The 23,948-nt window shown below is 48.5% G+C and overlaps 5 protein-coding genes across 9 annotated transcripts; 2 read left to right on the plus strand and 3 right to left on the minus strand.

The window, feature by feature from the left end:
- Positions 1 to 135: 135 nt before the first annotated feature.
- Positions 136 to 3,050, minus strand: snupn (snurportin 1). 3 transcript variants are annotated; one of them, XM_037254844.1, is made up of 9 exons: positions 2,962 to 3,050; positions 2,167 to 2,331; positions 1,735 to 1,930; positions 1,404 to 1,508; positions 1,166 to 1,262; positions 997 to 1,094; positions 793 to 870; positions 598 to 678; positions 136 to 498 (listed from the first exon to the last, which is right to left on the minus strand). In XM_037254844.1, the coding sequence occupies exons 2-9, from the start codon at positions 2,322 to 2,324 to the stop codon at positions 193 to 195; spliced, it is 1,119 nt and encodes a 372-aa protein (XP_037110739.1). In that variant the 5' UTR covers positions 2,325 to 2,331; positions 2,962 to 3,050; the 3' UTR covers positions 136 to 192. The 3 variants fall into 3 exon arrangements, with proteins under 3 accessions (XP_037110739.1, XP_037110738.1, XP_037110740.1); XM_037254843.1 differs by having other exon boundaries at positions 2,167 to 2,423; positions 2,962 to 3,035; XM_037254845.1 differs by lacking the exon at positions 2,962 to 3,050 and having other exon boundaries at positions 2,117 to 2,250.
- Positions 3,051 to 3,181: 131 nt separating this feature from the next.
- slc25a44a (solute carrier family 25 member 44a) lies at positions 3,182 to 6,100 on the minus strand. 2 transcript variants are annotated; one of them, XM_037254847.1, is made up of 4 exons: positions 5,785 to 6,100; positions 4,446 to 5,155; positions 4,245 to 4,372; positions 3,182 to 4,177 (listed from the first exon to the last, which is right to left on the minus strand). In XM_037254847.1, exons 2-4 carry the CDS (start codon positions 5,068 to 5,070, stop codon positions 3,986 to 3,988), a joined length of 945 nt encoding a protein of 314 aa, XP_037110742.1. In that variant the 5' UTR covers positions 5,071 to 5,155; positions 5,785 to 6,100; the 3' UTR covers positions 3,182 to 3,985. The 2 variants fall into 2 exon arrangements, with proteins under 2 accessions (XP_037110742.1, XP_037110741.1); XM_037254846.1 differs by having other exon boundaries at positions 4,446 to 5,200.
- A 178-nt stretch (positions 6,101 to 6,278) lies between these two features.
- On the plus strand, positions 6,279 to 12,632 carry ireb2 (iron-responsive element binding protein 2). Its single transcript, XM_037254834.1, has 21 exons — positions 6,279 to 6,480; positions 7,287 to 7,400; positions 7,489 to 7,654; positions 7,917 to 8,054; positions 8,157 to 8,384; positions 8,488 to 8,557; positions 8,616 to 8,799; positions 8,864 to 9,003; positions 9,089 to 9,260; positions 9,343 to 9,443; positions 9,536 to 9,652; positions 9,718 to 9,877; positions 9,949 to 10,084; positions 10,165 to 10,249; positions 10,333 to 10,614; positions 10,709 to 10,813; positions 10,892 to 11,034; positions 11,131 to 11,278; positions 11,375 to 11,497; positions 11,635 to 11,820; positions 12,124 to 12,632. Exons 1-21 carry the CDS (start codon positions 6,456 to 6,458, stop codon positions 12,232 to 12,234), a joined length of 2,934 nt encoding a protein of 977 aa, XP_037110729.1. The 5' UTR covers positions 6,279 to 6,455; the 3' UTR covers positions 12,235 to 12,632.
- A 551-nt stretch (positions 12,633 to 13,183) lies between these two features.
- On the minus strand, positions 13,184 to 19,895 carry snx1a (sorting nexin 1a). Of its 2 annotated transcripts, none has more exons than XM_037254839.1 (15): positions 19,517 to 19,895; positions 17,577 to 18,450; positions 17,306 to 17,448; positions 16,997 to 17,072; positions 16,875 to 16,918; positions 16,653 to 16,794; positions 16,495 to 16,573; positions 16,206 to 16,281; positions 15,969 to 16,082; positions 15,799 to 15,892; positions 15,520 to 15,725; positions 15,310 to 15,453; positions 15,146 to 15,226; positions 14,996 to 15,067; positions 13,184 to 14,864 (listed from the first exon to the last, which is right to left on the minus strand). In XM_037254839.1, the coding sequence occupies exons 1-15, from the start codon at positions 19,610 to 19,612 to the stop codon at positions 14,814 to 14,816; spliced, it is 2,292 nt and encodes a 763-aa protein (XP_037110734.1). In that variant the 5' UTR covers positions 19,613 to 19,895; the 3' UTR covers positions 13,184 to 14,813. The 2 variants fall into 2 exon arrangements, with proteins under 2 accessions (XP_037110734.1, XP_037110733.1); XM_037254838.1 differs by having other exon boundaries at positions 19,508 to 19,894.
- Positions 19,896 to 20,027: 132 nt separating this feature from the next.
- Positions 20,028 to 23,939, plus strand: sv2 (synaptic vesicle glycoprotein 2). Its single transcript, XM_037254842.1, has 13 exons — positions 20,028 to 20,282; positions 20,744 to 20,842; positions 21,433 to 21,594; positions 21,669 to 21,831; positions 21,925 to 22,046; positions 22,125 to 22,288; positions 22,384 to 22,464; positions 22,560 to 22,649; positions 22,720 to 22,808; positions 22,869 to 22,996; positions 23,075 to 23,170; positions 23,254 to 23,413; positions 23,561 to 23,939. The coding sequence occupies exons 1-13, from the start codon at positions 20,198 to 20,200 to the stop codon at positions 23,742 to 23,744; spliced, it is 1,623 nt and encodes a 540-aa protein (XP_037110737.1). The 5' UTR covers positions 20,028 to 20,197; the 3' UTR covers positions 23,745 to 23,939.
- Positions 23,940 to 23,948: the final 9 nt, after the last annotated feature.

Here is a 23,948-nt window from a genome sequence, read left to right on the forward strand (position 1 = left end):
GTGTTCCAATTCATGCATATTTCCACAAATCCCTGTCTTAACTTTCCAATTCCATAGCAACTGACTACAAATGTCACTTTGCAATCCAAATGCCAAGAGACCATGAATTAAACACTTCTGCACCCGCCAGAGGTCATTTGCAGAAATTTCCGAGAAGTTCTAAATAAAACACTGGAGCGATGCGTGATCACATCAGTCCTCCATTTGCGCTTCCCGGATGTGTCTGTGGTTGCCGCCGTTGTCCTGGGTGGGCGTGGACAGGTGCTCCAGCTCGTAGCCGCCGTCCCTGCTGGCTGGCCGCACCTCGCCGGAGGTCTTCTTGTGTTCCCGGATCTGCTGCAGCTGGTGACTGGCGTAGTCGGGCTTAGCGGTGAGCGGTCCCGGGGGGACCTCCAGGCCCAGGATGTCAGCGACCATGTAGGGGCGCAGCCAGCCCACCAGCGGGGTGCTGCCAGGCATGTAGTGGGTCTGCTGGTGGTAGAACAGAAGGCCGTCCACCTGTTGGTAGAAAAAACACTTGCGTCCTGCCACCGGCGTCTAGTGTTTACAAACATTATGAAAAATGCTAATCAGGAAGGACTCCCAAGATTTTCTCACGCTGAAGCTGTATTCGGCTGCCAGGGCCTTGTGGATGGACGCCGCCGTGCATTCGCTGCTCTGGAGGCTCACGAAGCGGAACTGTTAAAGCAAACAAGTGTGTTTCTGTCATTTGCCGTTTAACAGAACACGTCACGGTTCTGTACGGACGCCACCGACGTTGGCGACAAACTCAAATCAACCAGAGAGACTCACAGGGTTGCGTTTGGCAATCTCCGCCAAGCCGTCCGTCTCTTGCACTTTGGACTGGAGCCAGTAGAAACGGAAATCGGTCTGCCGAGGAGAAGACAAGCAGCGGTGTCAAAAGAGCGGCGGGGAACATCTGCGCTCCAGACTACTTTGAAGCCGTCGGGAATGACAGACGTTCCGGCGTTTTCGGGAAGGGCCCGCCCGTCTCACCGGACAGTCGTAGACCGGGTGGCCTCTCCAGCACATAACGTCCAAGATGTAGAAGGTTCTGTCCGCCTCGCTGTAAATGCAGTCCAGGATGGTGTAGTCTGCGGAAGAGACGTGATTTGTGGCAGGTCAAAATGTGTCTCGCTTTGAAGTGGGCCGGGGCTCCGCCTACCTTTTCCCATGGCTGAGTTATGGCGGTTTCCACCGGGCAGCAAGGAGGGGAAACGGTTCACGCAGTAGCCACTTTTCGTGTACGCCGCAGTAGAACCCTGCACACGACATCGCATACAACCGATTCACGATGTGTGTGTCAAAGTTCACTCCAGTTTGGAATCTTCTCATCACTTCCTTGTCTTATGGTCTCGTTTCCTCTCCTCACTTCCGCATCTTCAAATGGGCACGTTTCCTACCTTGGAGGCGACGATGAGGGATCTTTTTCCAACGGGACAGACCACCATCAGCCAATCAGAGTCCAGCTCTGCTGGGACATCCACCAGCCACTCTGACAGCATGAGCTGAAAGGACATAGAGAAATGTTGTTTTTATTTTTTGGAGAGATGGGACATAGATGACATATTCTATGTGGAAAACCTGGCTTTTGTGATGGCAAGCTAGAGTGAAGATACATTTCCTAGGAATTACTTCATTTCTAAATCTGATTGGTTAAAATGACCTTACAGCTTTTTTAAAAACTCCAAACTGGGGACCAAACGGGTTTTCATTTTTTGGCACAGCACTGACCTGGTTGGCGTAATGTTTTGGCAGCTTCCGTCTTTCAATCTCCATCTCTTCTTCCTCGACGGTGCCATCAAGTTCCCGCTTGCCTTCCTCTTCATCCACCTCCGGCTTCTCCATGTCCTGCTCCCCATCGTCGTCTGCCCCCGTCCAGTCGCCAGTGGCCAGATGCCGCACGTGGTCAACGTAGTTGAACCTTTTACTGAGATGGAAAAGAAAGAAAAACACAGGTCAGGATTCAGAGCCTGTGTGTTCATTCTTGACAGACATGCACATTCAGGCACGAGCAATCGCCGATGCCAAAAATGGACTTTTCTAGTGCTAGAAATGAGCAAATACCTTATGGTATAGTATCTGACCAAGCAGTAGTCACTTGCTCTTAATCTACCTGTGTCTACGTTGTACAAACATTGTGAAAAGGTCTCGAGTGCGCTGTACATTTTCTGCAGCTCAAGGAAGCGCCGTCGCCGCTCGCTCTGCTCCAGCACGCTGAATTTGCTCTTGTACTGGGACAGCCGAGGGTGCGGAGCAGCCGTACTGTTGGGCTCCTTGGACACAGCAAAGCTGGTCGAGAGGGCTCGGGTCAGGTCATCCATGGGGGCTCTGGTGGTGGGGTCAAAACCAAACTACACGTTAAATGAATGAGGCGCACAGAGTAAACGTGCTGCCAGCCAGCCCTTAGCTGTCACCTGTCCCTGAAACAAAAACATGTTTGCAATAGTCCATTACACTCTTCATGTGTGAAGTCAAGAGAACCAGGGAGGTGAGAATGCAAGGAGAGGAACAAGACTAGGATGTAGAAATAAAAACATGGCATATGAGACCACAAAAAAATAAAAGTCACAAAAGAATGACCTGCGATATTTTCATAAGCAGAATTTCACACATGTAAAATGATGTGGTACAAAAATATTTATTACATGACAAACTGCTCACTGCATTTAAGGCTAGGAAAAAAAATAAAGTTACTATATCCTCACTAAATGCAAAATTACAGGAGTGGAAAAAAACAAAAACATTAACTCTCAAGACAGAAACTTAATGTATAGCTAGCTTGCCAGCCGGTTAATTTTAAGCGTTGCTAAGGAAGCTAGCATGCTGTGTGGCTAACCGGTAGCTAGCTGAAGCGACGATTCCGCTTCGTTGTTGTTACACGAAGCAGCTAAATACTAATTAATAAAATGTGCAAATTAGCAACCAGGCGAATAAATAAGATAAAATCGTCTAGTTTACCTTCGACAATGAGGGAGACAGCCTATGCCGTGACGTCACATCCGCCTCAGGTCTCACCCGCTTTCCTGACCGGGGAAACACTTGTGGAGTTTTGAGTACCGAGTTTAGGTCCGACCCATATTACGGCCACGCTGCGAACTGCATTCTGCAGCGAAATTAGTTCAATTTTTATCAAATAAAATCTACATATTCTGCTCCACATAAACATTGTGCCGTCAAAAAAGGTGTACAGTTCATTTATCCACATATCACACGAATACAATACAGCAGAACCTCCAAAGTCACATCAAACGCTTGGAGTGGAGACTCGTTTTTGAATAAAACGGTGTTTTGCAGAAGTGTCACAGTAACGGCAAAAAGCTACAAAAATGAACAGCAACCAGAAGAACTGTTTAAACAATGCATGCTGCAAACGCATCTTTGTTTCCGCTTGTCTGTGGTCTTCAAATGGTGAGTGGTAACATCAAGCAGGAGTTCTTTTCTTTTTACTCTTGTACAACTGTTACAATCAGTCACATTTTTGTGGGTGCTCCCTGAAATACCCTAAGCGGCCACTAGATGGTGCCAAAGCTCTTGCTAGTAGGAAAGTAGCACTTGGTGTCAAGTAGGGCCCATTAAAGTTATGCAGGAAAGTGACTTTGACCTGGCACAATATATTTACGGCTTACACAATCAATAAATAAAAGTTTACTTTTCACTGGATTAATTTGCTTACAGCAGGGTTCGGCCTCTCTCCCACGTTCGTTAAACATCGCCTGAAGAGTGCATTGATTCGCTCAACCTGATTTCCGGTGGCAAAATAATTGACTCTGAAGTCTGGCAGTGTCACGAAATAGATTTTGTTCCGCGTTGGAGGTCCCGCCGTACGAGCAAATGTTATTTCTAAATAAAAAGCAAGCCGTTTTTTAGTCTAGCAAGAGTCTCTCTCAACATTATGACATTTCTGGGCAGTACTGTTGCTGAGAGCAAAGCGGGCACCCGTCATGAGGTAAAATGCAGCATTGGGCGTTTTTGTCCTCCCGGTCTACCAGTGTCTGTAATGGACCAGGTCGTCTCGCAGGCTGAGCCTCTTGAGGGTTTCGTAGCCCACCACGATGAGCAGCGATGTGGGCGTGGAGGAGATGATGCGGGCCGACAGCCCCTTGGTCACAGCGCCGAGGCCCTCCTCCGCCAGCAGCTGCTTGAAGGTCTCCACCACAGACGAGCGGCCCTCCACCTGCACCGCGCGAGATTAGCAGTTGTCTGTCTATTGGAGATGATTTGACGTGATGATTAGACCGTACCTGCACCCTGGCCCGAACCACGTCCATGGGGTTGGTGATGGTGGAGGCGGTGGCGGCGGCCATGGGCCCGGCAAGCGCCTGCAGCAGGAGGTGGGGGCACTCGCTGGGGGCCCTCAAAGACAGCTGCTCTGTGGACGCAAAAATACACTCGTCAGCATTTTATAAGAACTAACACAGGCCGGAGGAAGAGTTTGAATTTACCTGCGTAAAAATGATAAAAAGGCCACCAGAGGGCGCTGTTTGGGATGTAGGTGAGCAGGGAGGCCACGTAGCCCCTGTAGAAACCCCTGAACCCGTCGGCGGCGAAGATCTGCACGGATATGTCCCGCGTCTGGCCGAAGGTCGTCCCACGCTTGGCGGTCGCCAGCATCATCTTGGGCTTGGCCTTGAAGCGGCCACTGTGCTCGCCCATCATGAGATGCTGCGACACCACGTCGATGGGCACCGTGATGGTCTGCGCCACCAGCGACGCCGCCCCGCCCGCTGCCACCGACTTGAGGGTGTTGCTGGACGAGTAGCGCGACACCTGCCTGCGCGCCAGCTCATACGTGGTGATGTACGCCTGGCCCGACACCAGCGTGAAGGTGTTGATCATAAAGCCGCGGTACAAGCCCCGCACGCCCTCCGCCCGCAGGATCTTGCAGAAAGCGTCCGCCGTGCCCGAGTAGAGCGTCTTGCCCTTCTGCACCTGCAGCCGCGTTCGAACCAGGCTGGCCGGGTACACGGTGGCGCGCGTGCTCAGTGTCATGAGCACGCCGAGAGAGTAGAACTTCCTCTTGTCTAGGTCCTCCCATTCGATGATCTGGATGGCGCCTTTCTGCTGCATGGCGGTCCCGGGTGGGGGGGGTTGGGGTGCCGTTTCGCTAAAGCCTTACGTCTGACGCGGTCAGTCTTCCAGGTGCCATCGCAGACTGGGGTGGGGGAATAATGTATTTATTGTTCACATTTGTAACTACCTATCGAAAAATAAAAATGTGATTATTTGTTTTATCTCAGAATTACAATCAACGTGTCATGTTATTTTTGACCAAATGCAATTATACAGGCAACGGCAGCTCTCCTGATGAATGCCGTACCACTAATGCCCACGGCCCTCTGTATTTGGTACACAGTGTGCCCTTGGTATCGTGAAAAAATACAATATCTTATTTCCCTGAATGTCACCTGAATGTCATTCTTTCCCATCGCAATGGCTTGCTGAAGTGTAATAAACGCCCCAGAAGATATGAATTATTCAAGATTTCATAATATTCGCAGGGAAATTAAGTGCGGCGAAATGCCCCACTAAAATAAAAGAGGTTCATCGAATGTCTTGCGTACGACACGTTGATTCGGTCCTTATTTTGTGTTCGACCGATGGAAAATTACAAAAGAACTATTGGGCCATTTTTCTCGCATTGCTTAATTTGGAGGGGAGGCACGTGTACTGTAGATGCCACTAGCGCCCCCTAACCCTGTTAGCTTAGCTCGCTGATAACAACGACAACAAAACGGGTTTATTTGCAACACTCTTCAAAACAGACTTCTGATTTAGACGAACCTGTTTCGAGCCTACTAGCACGGTTCACTCCTGCCGCTGGTCTCACACTTTCATTCGGCCTCCTGCTTGAAGACACGCTGCTGGATCATGGCTTCCGTCCATGACTGCTACTAGACCGAAGGGAAAAGGTCGTCTCCGCTGCTTCTTATCGTTATTCCGTGTGGAAAACAAAACACAATAATGATTAAAAAAAATATTGGCGAGTTGATTCACTCTCAAGGGTGATCCGTGAAATGATTATTTTCGATTGTTTAACTTTGTTGACTTCTTGTTCGACTAGTCGCTCGTGATGCATTCAGGTCCAACACAACCATCGCAAATGTCACAACTGCTGTAGGTCACGTTACTTGTTAAAACATTCCTGCCAGCACAAGAATGTTTGAATACAATTGGAATAATCTTATCGTGTAAAAAAAGGTTTTCTTACTATACCTACAGTTTCATTTTGTCTCAAGTCGAGTCAACTATAAATGACACAAAAAGTGCACGTTTCTGCATTTATTGACGTTTCCATTTGTTTTCATTTTGACTAGCGGACGTTTCCGTCTTGCTTTTATTGTGAAAGTATCAAGCTAGTGGGCGTGTCCCGCATCCTCCCTGCCTTCTTATTGGTCCGTTCCGTGTCGCCACCGGGATCGCGAGGATGAGTCGTGTTGATTTCATAAGTCATCATGGCGCTGCCGTCTATGGGCAAAGGTAAAGAGGAGTCTTCTTATTCTCGTACTCTCCCAAATTTGTCGTCACGTACGATCACCTTCATTGTCAAGTCGCACGACTCCAATTCCCATTTGTTTAAAACGAGATGATGACTCTGGTTAATATGACTTAAACTACAGCCATTTTGGTTGTTCTCTCGAACCGAGCCAGTATTGAACTAAAGCTCCATCGATGACCAACAATGCTTAAGTTCACCCTAACTTAGCTCACTGCATAGCCTCGAGCATTTACACAGCCGTGTGCTTTTTTTTTTTTTTTCGGGGGCGGGGGGGTTACGTTATCTCCGCCGCCAGTCGTTCAACCAGCAGCGCGATAAGTAGTAAAAGCGAAAGGGCTCACGATAAGGCTAGCAAGCTAACGTTAGCCGCCGCCTAGTCAGTGTTGTCAACCGGGGATCGTTTCAGTCATCCTGTTACTTAGCACTCGCTATTTTTCTCTCTGCGCTTGAACGAAATTTCAAGGATCTCATTCAAAAGAACGGAATGCTTTTTAGGCAAGGTGGTCGTCAAAAATTGATTTGATTTCTCGTTGAAGCATGCTGCTAAATTGAAATGTGTGCGACCAAGGGGCACACACCACGGGTCAAATGTGGCTCCAGACTTTAGCGATGTTCAAAGTGCACTGATCATGTGATAACTATGTGAGATTGTATTGTAGTGATTATACTTAATGTAATGTTGACAGCATTGAACCCGTTTGTGTCATAGGGCATACCTGTCATAATGACCATTCTGTAACAAGATTAGCTTGTTTGAAGACTTGTTTTATTTTCTAAACATTGCCAATAACACTAAATTTGTGTTCTGCAGAACATCCGTATCGCCATTTAATCGACTCGCTGTCAGATGCCGGAAACCTTAAGTTCTTCAATCCGCACAAACTAAACGATCCAAGATATGGTGAGCCGGGACAAAAAAAATCAAACTATTGTGATTAACAGACGATAGAATGATTGCTTTTAAATGTATTTTTCTTTGCTCCGTGAAGTCAAGCTGCCTGTGTCTATCCGCGTCTTACTGGAGGCAGTCATCCGCAAGTGCGATGGCTTTTACGTCACAGAGGACGACGTCCAGAACATTTTGGACTGGGAGAAGCAGCAGGCTTCCACTGAGGTGCCGTTCTTGCCAGCGCGGGTCCTCCTGCAGGACTTCACGTGAGTTTACTGGGCACATGGCTGGCGCTCATCCATTTGGCAAAGTCATATGGACTTCTTTCTTTGTCATTCAACTTATTTGCATCAAGTAGGACTCGTTTCTAACTTTACTAACACTATGATGCAGATAGTGTTCGTTTCTGCCCTTTTGCATAGTTTGTTTTTCTGATTGGTCTTAGACAAAACAGACTTTCCTCAGGCGACCTTCATTTGATTGTCATGAATACCCACCATCTTTTTTTTTTTTTTTTTTTGCTACTAGTGGGATCCCTGCCATGGTGGACCTCGCAGCCATGAGGGACGCGGTGGCCAAACATGGCGTGGACCCCGCACTGGTCAACCCCAAATGTCCTACGGACCTCATTGTGGACCACTGTCTGCAAAAAGACTACAGCAAGTGGTGCGCTCACGTCGCATTTTTTTTTTTCTCTACAGACAGTCCGTTTGTTTCTTCCACATTTTGCTCAAGGTGCGGTGCGTTACCTTTGTTTTGGGTCGACAGTGCCATACAGAACGCTCCAAACCCCGGCGGAGGAGAAGGCGCTCCGCGGCCGCCCCCTTCCAAGCCTCTAGCACGAGGGGGCTCCCACTGCGGAGGCCAGCGTGGCTCTTGCGGCAAAACGGCCTGCAACGAGCCGCTTTCGTCGACGGGGGGGCCGCCTCGCGCCTCGCTGCAGCAGATCGAAAACACGCCGCTCCTCTGCCCCTTCCACCTGAAACCCGTTTCGGAGTGAGTGGCTTATCTTACGCAGTCAAAACGTTCCTTCGGAAGTTTGTTTCTGGGACGCAGGCCAAAGAGAGGCAAAATTGATTTGCGCGTTCTCCTTCCGCAGAGGCGATGCATCATTGAAGAATCAGGAAATGGAGCTGAGCAGAAACAAAGAGAGACTTCAGTTTTTTAAGGTATAGCTCAAGGTCCCGGAAGACAAGAAACTGTACTAAACGACAGCTTTTGACACAGTGGTGCTCGAAAGCCTTCAAGAATGTGAACGTGGTCCCGCCGGACGTCGGTGCCGTCCATCAAGTCAATTTGGAGTATCTCTCGCGAGTGGTTCACGTCAGCGACGGTTTCATCTACCCGGACAGCGTGGTGGGCACCGATTCGCACACCACCATGATCAACGGCCTGGGCGTCCTGGGCTGGGGTAAGTACAAAATGAACTCACTCGTTTTTCATCTCGTGTAACATTTCCCACAACGGCTTTCCAGGTGTGGGCGGAATCGAGTCGGAAGCGGTGATGTTGGGCCAGCCCGTGTCTCTGAGCCTCCCTCAGGTGGTGGGCTGCAAATTGGTGGGCTCCATTAACCCCCTGAGCTCCTCCATCGACGTCGTCCTTGGTATCACTAAGGTCTCGCTCAACCGCTCACACGCATGTCACGCCCCCCCCCCCCCCCCCCCCCCCGTGCTTACGTCACTGTACTTTTGTCGCGCAGCACTTGCGACAAGCCGCCATCGCCGGTAGGTTTGTCGAGTTTTTCGGACCCGGCGTTTCGCAGCTCTCGGCGCCCGACCGGACCACCATTGCCAACATGTGCCCCGAGTACAACGCCACCGTCAGCTTCTTCCCGGTCGACCACGTCACCGTTAAGCACTTTAAAAAGACACGTGAGTATTTAGACCAGGTTTCGGACTTGCCGTTGAGGCGCTGCCTGCCGGCCCGAATGTGATTTCATCCGTTTGCGTCCAGACTTTTCCCAAGAAAGGCTGGAGTTGCTGGAGTCTTATCTGAAGGCCGTGAAGCTCTTCAGAAGCTACGAGGACCCCGCAGAAGACCCCCAGTATTCTGAGGTAGCGACACAAGCACAATTGTCAAGAAAAACAGCCCAATGAATTAATGATGAAAAAATAAAAACGAATCACGATCCGATACTGTTTTTCAGGTGATCGAAATCAACCTGAGCGCCATGTTGCCGCACGTCAGCGGGCCCAAGAGGCCGCAGGACCGCGTGGCCGTCTGCAGCATGAAAGAAGGATTCCAGAGTTGCTTGGATGAGAAGGTAAAAACTTTCACTCACGCTGACGACATCACCGGACCTGACACCCCCACCCCTCTCCAACTCAGCTGGGCCCCAGAGGCTTCAATATCTCCAAGGACAAGCAGGATGTCCGCGTTCCCTTCCTGCACGCCGGTCAGGAGTACCAGCTGGCCCACGGCTCGGTGGTCATCGCCGCCGTGATCAGCTGCACCAACAACTGCAACCCCTCCGTCATGCTGACGGCAGGTAAGAAAAAACGGCTGAGCTTTTTGCAAGCGCCGCCCACTTGACGCTTGGGCACGACTTAATGTCGACAGGCTTGCTGGCGAAGAAGGCGGTGGAGGCGGGGCTCCTGGTCAAGCCGTATATCCGGACCAGCCTGGCGCCGGGAAGCGGCATGGTCACGCACTACCTCAGCGCCAGCGGGGTACTGCCCTATTTCAGCCAGCTGGGGTAAGATATAATTCCGTCATAACTCGGCCACCCGCTTTAACACGAATATTATTAATATGTACATTTCATATCCACGACAGCTTTGAGGTGATCGGTTATGGCTGCGCCACCTGCGTGGGAAACACGGCCCCCTTGCCCGAAAGTGTGGTGAACGCCATCAAGCAGGTGACTTTTCTCCCCACCCCCGATTTCAAATAGAAAAATCGTTGAATCCTTACCAGACATGACGTCTCGGGCGTCTCTTCTAGGGCCAGCTGGTGGCGTGCGGCGTCCTGTCTGGCAACAGGCACTTTGAGGGCCGCCTCTGCGACTGCATCCGGGCCAACTACCTGGCCTCGCCGCCCTTCGTGGTGGCGTACGCCATCGCTGGAACCGTGGGCATCGATTTTGAAAAGGAACCCGTGGGGTTGACTCCGGACGGGAAGGAGGTGTTCCTTCGCGACATCTGGCCGTCCAGGGAGGAGGTGCAACAGACGGAGGAGGACACCATCATCTCCTCTGTCTTTAAGGAACTCAAGGCGAGAATGGAGGTACAAATGAGAAAAAAAAAAATCCTCCAGCATCTCCAATTAGGTTCATTGAACACAACATAATGTTACCTTTTGCTCGAACTCTCGTTTCCAGAAAGGGAACACGTTCTGGAGCAACATCGAGTGTCCCGACTCGGTGGTCTTTCCCTGGGACGCCAAGTCCACGTACATCCGCTCGCCGTCGTTCTTCAGCAAATTAGTAAGGGCGGGATGGCTAGTCCTCACCACGCCATGCATTGAAAACCACGTGACACTTTTCCTCTGCTTGTGTCTCAAGAGTAAAGAAGTCCCGCCCCCTCAGTCCATCGACAACGCTCACGCCTTGCTGTTCCTCGGCGACAAGGTGACCACCGACCACATTTCCCCCGCGGGAAGCATCGCCCGCGTCAGTGCCGCTGCCAAGTACCTGCTCAGCAAAAGGTGCATTGATGATAACAGACCCAAAAAAAATCATTTTATACAATAATCATGACATCTCGAATTATTCACGCTATGTGTTACGATCCTCACACGCAGGCTGACTCCTCGTGAGTTCAACTCGTACGGCTCTCGGCGGGGCAACGACGCCGTGATGACCAGAGGGACGTTCGCCAGCATCAAGCTCCAAAATCGACTGGTGGGCAAAGCGGGGCCCAAAACGCTCCACGTCCCCTCGGGCCAAACGGTGAGTGCACTTACGAGGCGTCCCTCGGTCTAAGTTGGTGGAGAAAAATTTTTTTAAAATGGATGTTTTTGCCAATGTTTCTCATCCTTCGCCCAGCTGGATGTGTTTGAGGCGGCCGAGCGCTATCAAAAGGACGGTGTTCCTCTCATCATCCTGGCCGGGAAGGACTACGGCTCGGGAAGCTCCAGGGATTGGGTGGCCAAAGGACCTTATCTACTGGTACAAACAGCCATCAGCGCATTTGTACTTGAATTTCTGCTCTTAACACAAAGCAAAAAGTCAACTTGGAAAACTCTAAATCTTGTAAATCAAGTGCTGTAGCAAGGTACGTAAAATGTTGACGTGTCCTCCGACAGGGAGTCCGCGCCGTCATCGCCGAAAGCTTCGAGCGTCTGCACAAGAAGCAGCTGGTGGGCGCGGGCATCCTGCCGCTGCAGTTCGCGCCCGAGGAAAACGCCGACACGCTGGAGCTCGCCGGCACCGAGAGGTTCAGCGTCGTCTTGCCGCAACGCCTCGCGCCCCGCCAGCAGCTCGCTGTCAAGGCAGGACGCTTTTCTTAGACACCCTTCTTGGGCCAGACTTTTTCAAATCAATCGTCAAATTACGCTGGTCAAAAGTAAAAAAAAAATTTATCAGATGGCTAAACATATTGATGTTGATTTCTTTTCCCTAACACATCAGGTTTTTGAGATTTAATATTTGTTTGACCTATTAAAGCTTACACATCAGATTTAAAAGTAAATATTTGTTGACCAGTGTTATTTTTGAAAAGGCTGATAATAATCATCCGGCAGGTTAATTGACTCCATTCATCCATTTTTAATAGAGCTGTTGTTTTGTTTCAGACGAGCGATGGTAAAAGTTTTGCAGTGACGGCTCAGTTGGACAACGAGCTGGACGTCATCTTTCTCCAGCACGGAGGCCTCCTGAGATACGTGGCGCGGACAATGCTTTGAAACACGCGCACTGGGACTACTTTTGTCACCGTCTGTCGTCGGAATGGATTCCAGGCTGCGTGCCGCTTATTAGTTTGACTGACTGAATCGAGGACCTTTTTGTGAAGACCCTTTTTATTGGGGGGGCACTCAAGTCATCTGAAATTAGTTGAACTCTCGTCAAAGCGCGGCGATACGTCCTCACGGATACACTTTTGTTTTGTCCATGTTTTATCAACTGAACATTTTCCCTCCACCCTAACCCAATATGTGCGACTCATGCAAAAGTGTCTTATTGCGCCTTCTGGCCATTGTTTTCCCCAACGTCCTGCATTTGTGTTTTGGTTTTTATGTAATGTACAGTGTCATGATTTTGAAATAATTTTGAATGATTAGAAAATAAAGTCACATCTCCAGTGGCCTTGTTGTGCTAAATGTGATCACAATTTTAGCTGGTAAATGTAATCACAATGGCAAAATAACAGATCAGCAGCTGTATGAGTGCAGAGGCTCACCTGAGTAATGAAAATCTACAAAATGCAGCAAGTCCCACGACGAGTTCAGTCAACAGCAGATCTTTAAGAATCTTTTGACAGAATGCTGGAAAGGTATGTTACTTAGACTGTTCAACTTTGACTCCGCCTCCATACACACACACACCTGTCAATCAACCGGTGTGCGTTGCTGCATTCAAGGGCGCTGGGAAATGATACTATCAATTTAACCTGCTTGATTACAGCAATAACTGGCAATGATGGCCCACTAATCAAAGTCAAAGTGTCATATCTGTAATTTGAGAGAAGTAGACATTTAAGTTGGAAAAAATCAATAAAAACACATTTTCTCATTCTGATTGCTGTAAAGGTTTTGGCAATAGCGGCCCACTAAATAAAACAAATCAAAGTGCTAGAATAAGTAGAGTTTGGGTACGGGGAAGGGCAAGAATAAAAAAAAAAAATGGCACAAAATATCCAAGTGTAAACAGTGCAATATTTATTTGATTTCTTCTCCAAGTAAATTTCCATGACACAGGTGCACATTTTTTCTAGATACATTGATAAATCTCATTTCATTGAACGCCAGCCAAGGTGAACAACTGGTGTGATTTAACCTAACGTGAAATGTTCTCATTAAAGAAGCTTGGCCGTCAAATGTAAAAATTAAAGCTGTAAAAAAAAAAAAAAAAGTACTTCATTACTTGGAGAGGAGTATTGGAAAAATAAAAATCAATACATGTATATATTTATTTAAATCTGTTGTCTATTTTTAGTGTCAAGCTGTTTCTGGATGTGAGCTGCGATGCACACAGCATGTTTCCTTCAACAGTGTGATAACGCCACGTATGTTGCGTTTTAATGGGGGGGGGGGGGAAGCTTGTTTGACGTTCAACATTAGATCATGCTTGTTCTGTTGTCCAAATGTACGAAGGAATATTCAGGCCACTATGTGCCTTAAAAAATTAAATGGGCAGTTATGAGCAAAAATGTTAGAAGAAAGACTAGCTAGAAAGAAAAGTCATATTCTGATAATGTATGAATTTCACAAAAGGAGAAAAAAGGAATCCACAAAAAAGGAACAAGTATATCAAAACCAGCAAAATAAAGACAGCATTTAACAAGAAAATGATACAAAATAACATGCAATCCAAAATATTTTATTATATATGATAAATGTGTTAATTTGCAATCAAGTTTTTTGTAATGAACCATTAAGATTTGTAACAATTACATTAGCACATATTTTTGTCAGATTTTTCAATCAGATGTTTTTTGTTTCCCCAAATACTCAGGGAAATTTGTGGAAATCTAGACAAAAGAATCACCAAAATACTTTTTCCTTTTGTTCGTAATAGTATTCGCAGCTTAGGGAATGAAGAGAACAACAACAACAAAAACGTACATTTCACTGGGTGAAATTTTACTGCCTTTGTTGTGTGGTGAATCAGTAACTTTCAATTCATTGTTTCGCACTTTCTACAGCAAAAACAAAATAAAAAAACTATTTGGAAAGAAAATTGTAAATGCTTTTTTTCAGTAAGCTTCGTAACAATCATACACGTTGTGACTCTTAATCCGATTTTTGGTGTGATCCAAATACTCCTTCGTACAGTAGATGTCGAAACGGCTTAAGAAAAGAAACGAGTCAAAAACTTCTTTCATTAGCCTCGAGTGTCTCATCGCCCCCGCTCGTTCGTAGAAGGCACAGATAAGTGAAATTGTTATTTATTTTTAAACATAAGTGACATCAAACGTACACTGCGCTGCGATTATTCACGCCCGCGAGCTCTAATGCCCCTTCCCCCCATCTCAGCATCAATAACCAAAATTAATTTATCCCTTTTTGAGTCGTTTGGCCCGAGGGCTATTTTCACCCGGATGAAACCGATCGCGCGTCTGTACGAAAATATTTGCGAGAAGTTACACGACGGGGAAAAATAGAAAGTTCTAAAGCGCGAAAGGTTGATACAAAAGCAAGAAACGTGTTGATTGTAAACTGTTTTGCAACGACGCACACACGTTCTTCCGGGATTTTAAAGGCAGGAAGCGCTCAAGTGTGAAAGAAGGAAAAAAAGAAAGACAAAAGGAGATTTGCAATCCCACTCAGGCGATGGCCTTCGCTTCGGGTAAAAAGGCCTCCCAGTACTTGATCAGCTGAACACACACACAGGGGGGGAGAGGTCACGTGATTACACAAAAAGGAGTCGATGAGAAAAGTGTAATTGGGAAAAAAAGTTCCAAACCATCCTGGGATGGAATGGCAATCATCATGATTATGAGCTCACCTGCTGCTGTGACTTGAGCAGATTCTCCAGATATTTGACGATCTGTTTTTTGAAGTTCCTGGCCTTTTCTTTCTATAAGAAAAAAAAGAAACAGCAATGAGGACGCCGCCTTCCTCAGCTCACTTGACGAGCGGCGTCAAACGCGAGCACCTCAAATCGCAGCACTTCCTTGCGCACGGTGGCCGACACTCGGTCAAAGTCTCGCTCGAACTGCGTCACTTTGGCCTCCCACTGGCGAGCGCAATAGACACACACACGATTATCACGCTTGGCTCATTTATCACATTGATGTTTTCGGGAAAGCGCGCCGTTACTTCTGCGATCTCCTCTTTGGCCAGCTGCAGCTTGTCGGGCTTGTTGGCCCACTGGAGTTTGGCTTCGGCCTCGCGCTTCTTCTGCAGCGTGCTCTGCGCGTCCTGCCAGCGCTGCCACGCCTTCATGCGGTGGTCGAAGGAGCCCTGCACGGCGCGCGTCAATTTCATTCTACGCCGAGGGAGGGAGCGCGCGTGACCCGTTTGGCGTACCCTGACGGCGCCGAGCAGTCGGATGAAATCGGCGATGAGCTCCGCAAAGCCGAAGGTGTCGTTGGCCGCCTGGTCCTGATGCACCTGCTCCATCTTGTCCTCCACCTCGGCCAACTGCGAGAGGGCGCGCGAAAGCGCCGTGTTGTCCTCGGCGCTGCCCAGCATGGCGGTGCTCTTGGCGAAGCTCGCCGTGTTGATGGAAAGCTCTGGCGAGGGCGGAAGGGGGGTTAGATTTGATGTTTGATCACAACGCCCCGTTGAAGAGGCGTCTTTGGTTACCTTTCCTGTGGAGCACCAGCGACTCCACCAGCGCGTGGAGCTTGCGGAATTGTTGGTCCGCAGACTCCACCTCCTGCAGTTTTTCCTCAAACCACTGCGGCAGAAAAATATGTCGGTGGGGTGGAGAAAAACACATTACCTTTTGAAGAAGACGAGGCCTCTCAACTCACCACGTCCGACTCGTTCATCTTGATGGTCATTTTGCTGACGGCGTCCGTGGCCTTGTTGATCATTTTCAGGAAGCCGGCGCCGCTCAGAGCCTGCGTGCTCACAGCTCGGGGCAGCTGAACACACACACACACACACACACACACACAGTCTCTAATTGCACACACTTTGAGGAAAGTGTTTGATTGGACGACAAGGGAGGAGCTCAAATAAAGCAGGACAACAAAAGGTGGTCTTGCCTCATCTCTCTCCAGGAACTCTCGCACGTCGGGGTCTTGGATCAGCGAAGGGTGAGTGACCACCCTCTGAAGATACCTGTTGGAAGCGGCGGAAGAGAAGTCAAAGTTAGACTTCGACCCCTCACCCCATTTAAAAAACAAAAACAAAAAAAAACATGATTCTCACACGCTTTCCAAATACGCAGCCAGTCAGATTTTTTTCATCTTTGTCCCTTTTTTTCATCCAAGCAAAGTTCTTCTACTGAACTATTTTATTTTCTGATATGAGCATGGAGAGATTCCGCCTCACCTCTCCAGGGCGCCTCTTCTTCTCTCGACAAAGTCGGCAGACGACGAGTCCTCCTTTCCCACCTTCACCTTGGTCATGCCTGCGAGGGCGCCACAAAAAAAAAAAAAAAAGTGAGCGGAGCGCACAGCGGCGCCGATGCCAGCTGAAGCTCCGCCTACCCAGGATGCTTTTCTCAGGCGGCGGCGGCACGATGACGCCGCCAGGGCCATGCTTCTCGGAGAGCTTCTCGTACAGGCCCAGGAAGTCGCTGAAGCGTCGGCGCACCGTGAACGTCTTGTTGCGGAACATGGACAGCGTGGTCTGAAAACATTTTATTTTTTTACATGATTAAAAGCCCGGTATTGCTTTACGTGGTACCTTTAGAGAAAAAGGAGCTTTACCTGAGTGGACACTTTGTAGGCCATGTAGGCGGTCATTCCATCCCCTGCAATGATTTTCCACAATGAATTGGATTGCGGGGGTCGAACGCTGGCTTCTCACGGGCAAAGTCAAAAAGTCTCACCTATCTTTTCTGGGTCGGTAATGGAGATGGTGATGTCAAACTTGTCTTCCAGCTCTGACTCCTCCTCTTCCTCAAGCTGCAATAAGTGAGAAGCATGTTTTAGAATTGGAAGCTCGGCACCCGTCACTGGTTCTAGAATACAGTAATATTTGGGGTGTTTTCAAAACACTTATTCGGCTTTTTATTTTGAGGTCTGGAACGCATCAATTCATTTCAATGATGAAAATGAATTTGATGTGGTACTAAATTGCTACGACTTTATCTCACACCGAATCCAAGCGACTGTGGCCGGGCCTTTTTGGGACTTACTTCCTCCAGCATAGCCGTCTGTGATTTGGCCACACTGGTGGCTGCCGAGGTGGAAGGCTTGCCGACGGCGGCGGCGGCGGCCGGGGCGGCGGCCTTCTTCCTTTCGCTCTGTGGACTGTCCAGAGAGAGCTCCACTGTGGCTTCTATGGCAAGAGGCAATGCAAACAATTTGACCTTTCACCCTTACTCTATGACTTGTTCGTTTGGCACTCCTGGAGCCTGATCGATGTGGATGATTGTCCGTTTTGTCGCAAGGGAACTGAGGACTCACCTGCAAATATATCAGTGCTTTCGTCCACGTGAACTCCGTTGGTCCTGGAGTTGAGGCGGGAGCTGTCGCCGGGGTCTCCAGCGTCCGCCGCGAAGATGTCGTCGTGTTTACGCTCTCGGCTTGCTTTGCCGCTGTCGTTGCTGGCGGACTTGTCAGCGAGAGGCTCGTCCCGCGGGTCCTCGGCGGCGGGCTTCTTCTTGGCGCCCAGCGGCTCGCCAAACAGATCCTCGTCTGGCTCGCCGAAGAGGCTCTTCTGAGGCGGATTGGCGGTTTTGATCTGTTGCGGGTCGGCGAACAAGTCGCTGCCCTCGTCTTCGAAGAGGTCTGCGGCGGCGCTTTGCTTCTGCGCCGCAGCTGGTGGAGGATCGTCAAAGAGTTCCGCCAGTGGGTCAATTATTTTGCTCGGTGGATTTGGTGCAAGATCGGCTGATGAACTGAGATCTAAAAGCGGCGCGGTTTCTTTTACTTCCTGTTTCGGATCAGCGATTTCAGCAAAAAGACTTTCTCCCTCTCCTTCCTGTGATTGCGGTTCAGTTTCATTTCCGAGTAGGTCAACAAACTCATCATTGAGAAGGTTTTCACTGGCTCCCTTTCCAGCTTTGGCATCGACAGAGGCGGCCGGAGTCATCCAGTTGTCCGCCAGGTCGTCAAACTCGTCAGAGGGCTCGCTGGGCGTTTTGGATTCCGAGCCGCTGCTGATGGGGTCGCTCGTGACGTCACTGGGAGGCGACATTAAATTGTCGCTCGACGTTTTGGATCCCAAGCCGCTGCTGACGCGGTCGCTCGTCGGCTCTGCCGTGGCGTCTCCGGGAGGAGTCAACAAATCATCGGTAGGTTGACTGACCGTCGGCGTCTCGCTGAGGGAGGAGTTGCTCTGGAGACAAAGAAGAAACAGCTCTGTGCTCTCAATGCAAAGCGGATTAGCGCATTTTCTTTCCTTGTTTTCGTTCATCATTATACATTTATATTTTTTTAAAAGTTGCAAATTATGTCTGAACAATTTTGATAATATACTTACAATTTACCCCCTTAATATTGCAATTTAATATTTTTTTTCAAGGTCTTCTTACCATGTATTTTGCAACAAAGAAGCAATAAATTAATCTGTTTCCCAATGAACAATATCGTATTTTTTTATTCATACATGTTTTGCTTTTATGGGTTAAGATTAGGTAAAAATAAAAGCAAAAGACATTATGTTCATCCCCTTCAATTAGAACGACTAATTTACTAAATACAACTTTTAATACAAGTCATAGTATTATAAACACCTCTAAATGATGGTCAGGCCATATCCAGGGCAATCCTAGTTTAAAAAAAAAAAAGCAAGCTGGCACTTTTGCTGTGTGTTATGCGTAAAGTTGCTGACTTCGCTTTTTCTCCCAAATTGCTGTCTTTTTCCCCTTTTGAACTTTGACTGAGGAGATAACATCCGGGTTCTAACCACGTGACCGCCACCCGCTCACATGACAGGAGGTTGCCCTCCCGCTGCACGGGCCACTTTTTAGTCACCATTCAAATAAGAATCACTGCTCATTATTCGGGCCCCAAGTTATGCAGTCACGCCACATAAATCCCAAAGCCAATATTGCCAAAAATACGAACCACTGCAAAGCAAACTCACTAAGCATCAAGTGATTGTATTTTGTCAGTCTACTCGCAGCGCGAAGATCACAGGCAATTAAATGCTAGATGACTTTTGATGACGGAATAATAATCGCATTGAAGTTCATGTGAAAGCAAGCATCACGTAAAATAAAGCAACATTTGTCACTTTTAGAGCAACGAGTGAAAACTTTTGGAAAAAGAACAACGAAAAGTGGTTAATGTTTCCCCCCCCCCCTCGCGCATTGCTATGGCTAACCGTCAGTGAGAGTTAGCAAAGTATGGAGATGGAAAAAGCAGCCGTGGGGGAAAGTTGGATAGCGTACCACACTCACGAAGAGGTCGTCTCCGTCCTCTTCATCGCTGCCTCGGCCTGCGGCGTCTCCGGCGTCGGGGAAAGGAGGAGGACTGCGCTCCGAGCTGGACGCCATCTTCAATTCGCTAATTTACAAACTTAACGCACGCGCGCGCGGATAGACAAGACACGACACACGACGTGTGCTTTTCTTTTCGTCGGATAATGATGACTCCCCCGCTGCCCATACGAGCACACGCAACGCGGTTGTGGAAAGTGACGCCTGGGGGGTGGTGGAAGTGCTCCAAAGTGACAGGGGAGTCGGTACTGGAGTTAAGGCGGAGGAGGAGGGGAGAGGGGGGGGCGCGACGCCAGTAAACCACCGCTGTCACTTTTCACTTCCTGGACAGTACCAAAGCCTCACTTCCTGGTTATGCTAAATCCCCCTTGAGTCTAGGCAGGACACGCCTTACTACAATATGATTGGCTGATTGAATGCAACAGCTAATCATATTGCAGCAGTGCGTGACCTACCGCCAATCATAAAGCGCCTGGGATTCCACACTCGGGCGTTAGCCTCACCAACTAGCTAGCATGCGCCTCTCAGCTACCCAGTCACGGGACCGAAGCGCGGCGGATTGGATGGTTGATAAAAATGAATTGTGGTAAATGGAGCGGTGAGGACAAGCTCGTCTGACCGCAAATATATACCGATTTTGGGATGCCTGGTTTCAGCTCGACCGGAGATCAAGAGCCGCTTCTGACGTCAAAACGTCAGTTGGCCAACGAGTCGGATTCGGAAGAAGGTAAACAAAAAAAAAAAAGAAGAAAATGCAAATAAGAAAGTAAAGGGCGAGCTCTCTTCTATATGAAGCTGGAGAGCTTTTTAGATTTTACACCACTTAAATGTTTCTTTTCAAGATACCTAAAGGCAACAAACTAAACGTGATCCAATTTTTGGAGTCTAAACAAATGTATTTAATGTACTTTATGTTATACATAATATGGCAATGCTCAGTTGTTGCAATGTTTATCATATTGTTAATACCTTGCAGTTGTTATGTTATGCAATGTTTATCATATATTTTTTTTAAACCATAAAAGCAACCACAGCTGGAACAAAGTGGAGTACTAAATAAATGTCATCAAAGACTTTGGAATTATACGCTCCTTTTTAATGAAAAAATAGAAAATCAGTTGGTGACATCAAAACACCCAAGCAGCGCTTAAGTGCCAACTCAACCCTTTTCTTTTGGTTTTCTTTTAGGTGAAACTTTATTTGAGAGGAGAACAACATTCGTCCCCCGCGATGCCAATGAGGACAGGCAAACCAGATTGACATATGAGGAGGCGGTTGAGGCAGCAGGTAATTAAAAACATGCCACACAATCCAAAGTCAAAATATAATGTCAGTGCTGTTTTCTGTTGTGTGAAAAGACCGGCTTACCAAAGTTGAAGCAAGCAGCTTGGACTGCAACCTGCATAAGCATTTTCACTCAAGGAGGCAGTACTTCATACACTCCTGTGCCTTAAGACACGATTACATCCCACCACCGAGTCCAAAACTTTCACCAAAGCATCAAGGCTGGTTATCAAACTTAAAAGCTGTTTGCTGACTTGGACATGATAGCGGAGGGCGTCGTAGCGGCGCGAGTGTGAGTGTTTGTGTGTGACAGTGCTTCATACTCGCAACTACTCAGCTAGGCCTGAACAATTTTGAGAAAAAATTAATATGCAATTGTATTTTGACAGTTCTCTTCCGATGTATTTTTTTGAACAACAAAATCTACATTACAATGAATAATATCAGATTTGCTGTACATAAATAAATTAAATACATTTATTAAAGAAAAATTAAATAAATATTAAATAAATTAATTAAATTATTAATTGAACTAAGCATGAATTAATTTGAAAGACATAATATAGCTCACGTAGTCCAACTGCCTTTTTCAGGCTTTGGCTGGTTCCACTGGCTTCTGCTGCTGGTTTGCGGTTGGGCCAATGCCAGCGACGCCGTGGAGATCGTCTGCGTGTCCTTCCTGCTGCCCACCGCCCGCTGCGACCTCCAGCTCAGCTCCTCCGACATGGGCCTCCTCACTGCCTCCATTTTCCTCGGTCGGACCTCGAGGATCTGGCTTTTGCAATTCAACGACAGGAGCGGATTGGTCACATGACGTGGTCTTTTGCAGGCATGATGGTGGGCGGCTACGTGTGGGGATATTTGGCCGACCAGAGGGGGCGCCGCAGCGTCTTGGTGGTCTCCCTGTCTGTCAACGGCCTGTTTGGAGGCCTGTCCAGCGTGGCGCCGTGGTTCTGGCTCTTCCTGCTGCTCAGGTTCATCAGTGGCGTGGGGTGAGGACACTGGAAGATGAAGTTCGTCTGTCCATCCGTTTTTGCTCGTCCTCTTCCAAAGTACCCCTCCCTCCCCCACTTGAATTTCTTCAGGGTGGGCGGGTCCATTCCTGTCGTCTTCTCCTACTTCGCAGAGTTTATGCCTCGACTGAAGCGAGGTAGGATGATCAGCGCTCTGGCCACCTTCTGGATGGCGGGGAACATTCTGGCCGCAGGTACCGAGACACCGCACAACAATGTTTTTTGGGGGGCTATCACGGAAAGTTGAGTATGTGTTGTGTGTGTGTGCAAAGGCCTAGCCTGGCTGGTGATCCCCAGAACCTGGATGCACTTTTCCATGGGGCGACTTAACTTCCAGAGCTGGCGACTGTTTGTGGTGCTCTGCGCCGTCCCAAGCGTGACATCAGCAATCATCTTCAAGCTCTTCATGCCCGAGAGTCCAAAGTTCCTCATGGAGGTAGCTGCAAAAAAAAAAAAGCCACACGGGTTGCTTTTTAAGTCTGTGTTGTTTGCTAGCGGTTATTTTCATCAAAAAAAAAAATGTTGTTGTAGGTTGGCCGAGAAACGGAGGCCATCCACGTCTTCCGCCACATGTTCCAACTGAACACGCGTGGGAAAGGAGCATCTTGGCCTGTAAGTAGATGAAGCTGCCACAGTTCACGTCTGTATAAAAGCGCTTGATTGCGTCATCACGTCAGCCAGCGAGACGCTTCCGTTTGCTTTCGCAGGAGTTTTCACTGCACGTGAACGCCAAGCAAAGAGCGTATGAGAACAACACGCCACGGCCGTGCGGACGACTCGCCGCTCTACTGCAAAAGGTAAACTGATCACAAAGTCAAATCCAACCAAAGCACACATGAAGTCATTTGTGTCCTCGCCACACGACAGGCTGCGATGCCGGTCCGCCGGATGTTTGCCGCCAACCTCAAATCCAGAAGCACCGTGCTGCTCATCATCTTCTACTGCATCTCCTTCGGGTAAGTCTCCTTGGGTCGGCATTCCAGAAGTGTGACGATTGACGAGGCAACTTCTCCTAGCTACTACGGGCTGTGGATGTGGTTCCCCGAGCTGTTTTCCAGATTGGAGGCCGGCAGCTCCCCGTGCACCAACACGTCCGCCCCGGCTCAGCAGCCCAACCGCAGCTGCTACCCCGTCAAGACCGTCGGTACGTAATTGTACAAACACGCTCTCACCAAATTAATAACGCTTCATTTTGAAATTCGTATTGATTTGGCCCCCACAGTCTACGAGGAGGGCTTCTTGATCGCCGCCGCCAACCTACCCGGCAACATCTTCACCATCCTGGCGATGGACTACATCGGAGGGAAGCTGCTCCTCTGTGAGGAAGGCCACACTCCACATTTATTGCCCACCCGGTGGTCATTTGTCCCCCATTTGATTTGACGTTTGGCGTGTCCGCAGCGCTCAGCCTGCTGGTGTCCAGCCTGAGCGTGTTCCTCATCTACCTGGTGCAGACCAAAAGCCAAAGTCTGCTGTTGTCCTGCTTGTTCAGCGGAGTGTCCGTCATGGCCTGGAACGCTTTGGACGTGGTGGCTACGGAGCTCTACCCGACACAGCTACGGTACTTTGAGGGGGGTGGGGCTTTTTTTTTTCTTTCTTCTTCTTGACACAGTCAGTGCCATTTTAAAAATATAAAAAAAGTCAAATAACTTGGACGATGACTTTTAATATCTTTGCTCACCTCTGATGGTTTTCCTCCCGGGCGCAGTTCATCGGCGCTTGGCTTCTTCACGGGGGCGGGCCGAGTGGCGGCCATTATGGGGAACGTGGTCTTTGGCAATATGCTGGATTCGGCCTGCGCCGTGCCCATCCTGCTGGTGTCGGCCATGCTGCTGACCGGCGGCCTGTCGGCTTTCTTCCTCCCGCGAACCAAACAGATGGAGCTTACCTGACTTTTTTTTACCTTGGTGTGTACGGGCAAGTCAAGATCATGGGAAATAATTCCAAAAATAACTTTTTGAAGATGTTCATATTTGACAGTGCTCAATAATCATTGCACATTTTTGTTCCTATTTTTAAATTATTTATATATTGTTTGTGTCTTTTTTCAATGTACACTGGAAAATAAAACATCTGCATTTTTGTAATTTTTTTTT

Source organism: Syngnathus acus, chromosome 6 (assembly GCF_901709675.1).
Source record: "Syngnathus acus chromosome 6, fSynAcu1.2, whole genome shotgun sequence".
NCBI lineage: Eukaryota > Metazoa > Chordata > Actinopteri > Syngnathiformes > Syngnathidae > Syngnathus > Syngnathus acus.